General features: G+C 43.3%; 1 protein-coding gene across 1 annotated transcript; it reads left to right on the forward strand.

Annotated features, from left to right (window-relative positions):
- The first annotated feature begins 3,855 nt into the window (after positions 1-3,855).
- Positions 3,856-4,155, forward strand: LOC134482240 (small integral membrane protein 14-like). Its single transcript, XM_063274934.1, has one exon. The coding sequence runs from the start codon at positions 3,856-3,858 to the stop codon at positions 4,153-4,155; it is 300 nt and encodes a 99-aa protein (XP_063131004.1).
- The last annotated feature ends 1,643 nt before the right edge of the window (positions 4,156-5,798 follow it).

The following is a 5,798-nucleotide window of genomic DNA, read 5'->3' on the forward strand; positions in this document are numbered from 1 at the left end:
TAATTGCTTTTTAAATTGTTTTATAAAGGTAACTAATGATTTATTATGGGTGCAAGGAGAGAAGTTAAAATGTTGATTGTGTTCATCTATGTGAAATTTCAATAATAAGTAAGCCACAACAGTTATGGATTTTGACTTTCAATGAACCTGTTACAGATAATGAATATCTAGTCCTTATGGAGACGTCTGTTACCATCTATTATACACTAGTCATTTTATTTGTTTACATTTCAAATGTCATCCCCATCATTGGTCTCTCCATTTTGAACCCCCATACCCTCCCAATCCTCTTTGTTTCTAAGAGGGCACTCCTCCATCTACCCACCCACTTCCACTTCACCCCTCTAGCATCCCCCTTCTCTGGGACATCAAGTTTCTACAGGGCCAGTTGTCTCCCTTCCCAGAGATGTCAGATGAGCCAGTTGTTGCTACACATGCTCTACACTATATGTATCAGGAGCCATAGCCGGGACCATATATCCTCTTTAGTTGGTAGTTTAGTCCCGAGGAACTCTGAAGGCTCCAGTTAATTGATATTGTTGTTCTTCATATTGGGTTCCAATCCCCTTCATCTCCTTCAGGCTTTTCCCTAACTCTTTCATTGTGGTCCCCAGGCTTAGTCCAATGGTTGGCTGTGAATATCTGCATCTATTCTTGAACAGAGGCACATGGGAGGCTAGAAGGAAGCCTCAGACTCCAAAGTAAGGTAATAGGATGTAATTCTGTATTTGCCCAGAAGATGGCGACATAGGATCCTTTTCACAAACTTGTTTCTCACTAACCTCTTAGTTCTGTCCAGCATGTCAGGAAAGTTCCGCAATGTGCTCTGTGACTGAAGATCCTTCTGCTTGCTGGAACTCGATCCGCTGCGTGGAATACTCTCGATCGGCGATGGGCGTCTGGGTCGGTGGACGCAAATACTCCAGGAATTGTGAATGAATGGACTGAGTTGAGCAGACATTGAATTCATCTGAGGGGTTGGCATCTCCAGAACCTGCAGCTTAGCATCCATGGATCCAGGAGAGCACAGTGTGCAGGGCTGAAATCAGATTCTGTAATGGAGAGGCGGAAGAAACTATGGTTTTGAAGTATTTGTTCTTTTTGAAAGCACAAAGTGGGAGATCAGTCAGTTATCCTCTTTTTGCAACATCTTACTCTGAGCTGCAGGACATATCCTGGGGGATATTGCTTTCCATATTCAATGGGCTTTTCAGAAATTCCAGTTTCCTGAAACGGCATGGCCCTACTTTGGTGGACTGACTGGTAGGAAGTGGAAAGGTTCTCTGAGGGGCAGATGAGGAAAGGCCAAAAGAAGAGGAAAGAGACAGCTATGAAAGGGCTGCTGGTGGGTACAAGGAAACAACAAGCACATTTCTCAAAGCCCTATTTTACTATAGCACTCTGGGAAGCATAACCACAAGCTGACAGAAACAAATTGTTAAAATAAACAATGCATTCGTTCCCATCCCCCAAACTACTCTGTTTTTAACCACCAAGGTCAATAGAAATTTAAGCCTCAAGTACACCTTCTCTTAAGGTTCCATACCTCAGCAGGCTGAAAAATCTGCCAACAGGCCTTGACCTACCTTGACTATGCCTAGCAGGCAGACCTTCTCTCTCTTTCTTTTCCTCTGTTTGAGAGCAGGAGCAAATGACTTTATACTGTGGGAGGATTTCCATTATCAACAAACATAAATTTTTCGAAGTCATTAAAGCTAGAAGGCCAATCATTGATTGGCAGGTGTGGTCAGGTCACTCTACCTAAACTATCCCATGGAGAAAAGTAAAAGTGACAGCCATACCTGTGTTTAGGAAACAAGATGTCACAGGTGATTTGAGTATGGGTGCTGTGTGGGAGAGAGGAGGTCATGAATCTAGCTGGAAAAGCCCACTCCACTTTTAGATGTGTTTTGAAAGACATATAATAGAAATTTAACTGCAACAAAATTTTGTCAGCAAATGTGCTCTAATGATAGGTGGTTAGGTTTTGGGGGTCATATTGACACAGAAACTGGATTAATGGTAATATCTTGGGAAGTAGCTTGTGTTACAAGGAGAACTTCAGTTATCCCTTGCCTAGGCCATCTACTGTCTTCTCTTCTCTTTTTCCTCTTTCACTCTTCTATCTGGGCTGATGTAGCAAAAGGCTCTTCCCAGAGACAAGTCAAAGGAGAATTAAGGTGACATTTTTAGCCTGTTTTCTTATAGACACATTGGACTGCGAAGGCTGTGAGGGAACCAGGCGGGAGGAGTGTGGAAAAGGCAGAAGGAAGCAGTGACTGCACTGGTCGTGTTTCCCATTCTGTCACAGAAGCATTTTAAGAAAGGAGGGTTCCATTGGCTCAGAGTCGGGAAGCACAGACTCCATCCTAGAAGGGGTGAGTGTAGCCGTGAGAGGTGCAGTTGGTAGAAGTGGACTGGCTGGCAGGATGTGAATGAGACTCTTACCATGTGGGTGGAGCAGGGAGCAGAAATAGGGAAATTCTACCTCTTAGCTTCCTCTCTGTGCCATTCAGTGAAGGCACCTGGCCTGAGAGTTATGGTGTTACCACCATTCAGAGTGAGCTTTAAGTCGATTCTCTCCCCAAAACCCCTCAGAGCGACATTCAAAGGCCTGCTTCACTAACACACTAGGCAATTTTTACCTTCCTCAAGTTGTCAGTGACCAGCAGCAGAGCAAGGCAAGAAGGTTGCACGGCCATTTAGAGGGTGGAATCAAGGAGTGGTATCCGTGCAAGCCAGAAGAGACCTACAGGAAAGCTGGACATCAAAGAGCCACACACATTCTCTCATGGATTCTCATGGTTTTCCCAGGGTGAGATTCAGATGCATGTGGTAGCTAAAGGCATTTCTGGCTGAAGCCGGTTTTCCTATGTGACATTAGGAAACAGTTGTAATAAAAGAAAGTTTCAAACAGCAAACTGTTCTGATTCTGATGGACACAAGTCTGAACTAGTCCTGAATTCTCTTCATAACTTTCGATACTTTTGAAAATAAAGGATAGATAGTATAATGTACTCGAATCCTAAAATACTGTGAAGTATGCATTTCATAAATATGCATTACATGATATTCAGTTGCAATTGCTGGGAATTGTACTTTCTTCTATCCCTATAACCACTTGGCTCTGGACAGAATTACTAAAGAATATGATGACTTGGGCTGTGTGTGTCTCTGTGTGTCTTTGTGTGTTCTGTGCGTGTGTTTATGTGTGTCTCTGTGTTTCTTTAGGTATTTATGTGTTTATATATTTATGTGAAAATGGAGGCTCTGTCAACTTATGGTATTTTTCACAGTAGCTATTGTCCACAGTGTTTTATGAGATGAAGTCTTCATTATGGCAGATGGAGTCAGAGAGACTACAGAAAGATCAAAGTATGGGGTTGGGGATTTAGCTTAGTTGTAGACGCTTGCCTAGAAACCGCAAGGCCCTGGATTCGGGTCCCCAGCTCCGGAAAAGAAAAAAAAAAAGAAAGAAAGATCAAAGTATAGAGGAAGGGGCAGGGAAGATATCACAGCAGTTGAAATCACTTACTGTTCTTCCAGAGGATCTGGAATTGGTTCCTGGTAACCATACAAAGACTAACACCAACCTCGATAGGCAAAGCTGTCTCCCAGATTCTGCCCACACTTGACAACCTCGTGATCCACCCACCCATACAAAAGGCAAAACACAGATACGGGTCTAGCGGCTAAGAGTGACATGGCCTATCTAATCCGGAGGGGAGGAGGGTGGCGGCCAGCAGCAGCGGCAGCCACAGGGGCGTCCAGAACACTCCAGACCACCTCCCTCCCCACCCACCACTTGTTTGGGTGGCTTTAAAGAGTTGAGTAAAGTCAAGCTGGTAACCAACCATGACTGAAGGAGGATTTGATCCCTGTGAATGTATTTGCTCTCATGAACGCACTATGAGAAGACTCATCAATCTGCTCCGGCAGTCCCGGGCCTATTGTACCAACACAGAATGCCTTCGGGAATTGCCAGGGCCCTCCGGTGACAGTGGCATCAGCATCACTGTGATCTTGATGGCCTGGATGGTGATCGCTGTGCTCCTCTTTCTACTGAGGCCTCCTAACCTGAGAGGCTTCAGCCTTCCTGGAAAGCCCTCCAGTCCTCACAGTGGACAGGTCCCGCCAGCCCCTCCTGTGGGCTAACATCCTGGTGTGGGAAGCAGCGATTGTTTGACACCCTGCAGGACCGAACGACTGCAGAGAACCTGGCACTACCTGTCTCTCCTTTTCCATCTGCAGTTTGGATGGTATTGTTTTCATGAGCTTCTAGAAGTTTCACTTGCCAACTGCCTTTGTTTCCTGTGTTGCCACAGTCCTTGTTTACAGTATACCTGAGTAAACGATTTCTTTGAAAAGTCGAGGGCTATGTTGGTTGGCCTAAGCTTAAACATTCCACTCGTTCTCCCTGGAACACTGACCATAGCGACTGTGGTGGTTTCTGGCCCAACTGAAGGAAAATTAAGGTTTCTGCATTTAAGTATTTTAAGTGGTTTGGATAGATTTTAATTCTTTTTATAAGGTATTTATTCTGGGTTGTCTGGTATGAATGACAGAACCATGCTGTAGTCACTTTACTGTGGCAGTTTACCTGTGGGTGGCAGTTTTCTGTAGTCCTTGACACTGATGCTTTAGATCATTTTCCTTACAAAGTCCAGCTGGCTTATATGGCTAGAATAGGAAAATCGATTTGGTTGTTTAATGATTTTTTAAAATAATTCCCATTAAAAATTTCTGATGTTAATACTTTAAATAAACATGATTGATTAATATTTTTAAAAGAGGTAAAACACTCAGAGACCTAGAAAACCATGGATGGCTTCCTCTTTAGTCAACTGGAGCCACAAAAATGTCAGAATCACAGAGCCAATCAGAATTCACCTGAAACCAGACACTACAGAAATGATCTCATTTATATAGAAAGAATTGGCTGATAGGAAAGGATAAGCAAAGTTGCTCACCACAACCATGAAAGGACTCTTCACAACTGGGCATAGTGACTCAAAGTGCCAATTTCAGTGCTTGGGTACATTCCTACAGGATCAAGCCCACCCTGCTCCATCCAGTAAGTCCATGACATTTAGGTCTGCCAGATTAAACTGAGAAGTCCTATTTTTCCTTTTTTTTTAGTATATAATATCTACTTGTGAGTACATTGTAGTTATCTTCAAACACACCAGAAGAGTGTATCAGATCACATTGCAGAGTTCTGTAAGTACCCATGTGGTTGTTGGGATTTGAACTCAGGATCTCTGGGAGAGCAATTGGTACTCTTAATCCGTGAAGCATCTCTCCAACCCCTGACAGATCCTGTGGCAACATACTGACTAAAATTCTCTGTACATTCATTCAAAGAGTTAATATTTCCAGGCTTGAATGACAATGGTACATTTATAACTTAAATGAAGTATTTCATAAGTGACACTGGTCTCAGATATTGAAGTGGTGGGTGAACTATCAGAAATAGAAGGATGCTGCAGGCCCCTGTATATCTATGCAGGATAGCAGTAGATGTAATTGCACTTTTTATATATAATACACATAGCTTTCCAAACCTATTTATTTTTATTTTAGTTTGTTTAAGATTTATGACGTATAGAGCATTCTGCCTGCATGCATGCTTGCAGACCAGAAGAGGGTGCCAGATCTCACTGTAGATGGTTGTGAGCCACTATGTGGTTGCTGGGAATTGAACTCAGGACCTCTGGAAGAGTAGCTAGTATTAACTGTGGAACTACCTCTCCAGCACCATTACTTCTATTCTAATCTGCCTGGTGTCTCCAGCAATT

Source organism: Rattus norvegicus, chromosome 15 (genome assembly GCF_036323735.1).
Source record: "Rattus norvegicus strain BN/NHsdMcwi chromosome 15, GRCr8, whole genome shotgun sequence".
In the NCBI taxonomy this organism is placed as follows: domain Eukaryota; kingdom Metazoa; phylum Chordata; class Mammalia; order Rodentia; family Muridae; genus Rattus; species Rattus norvegicus.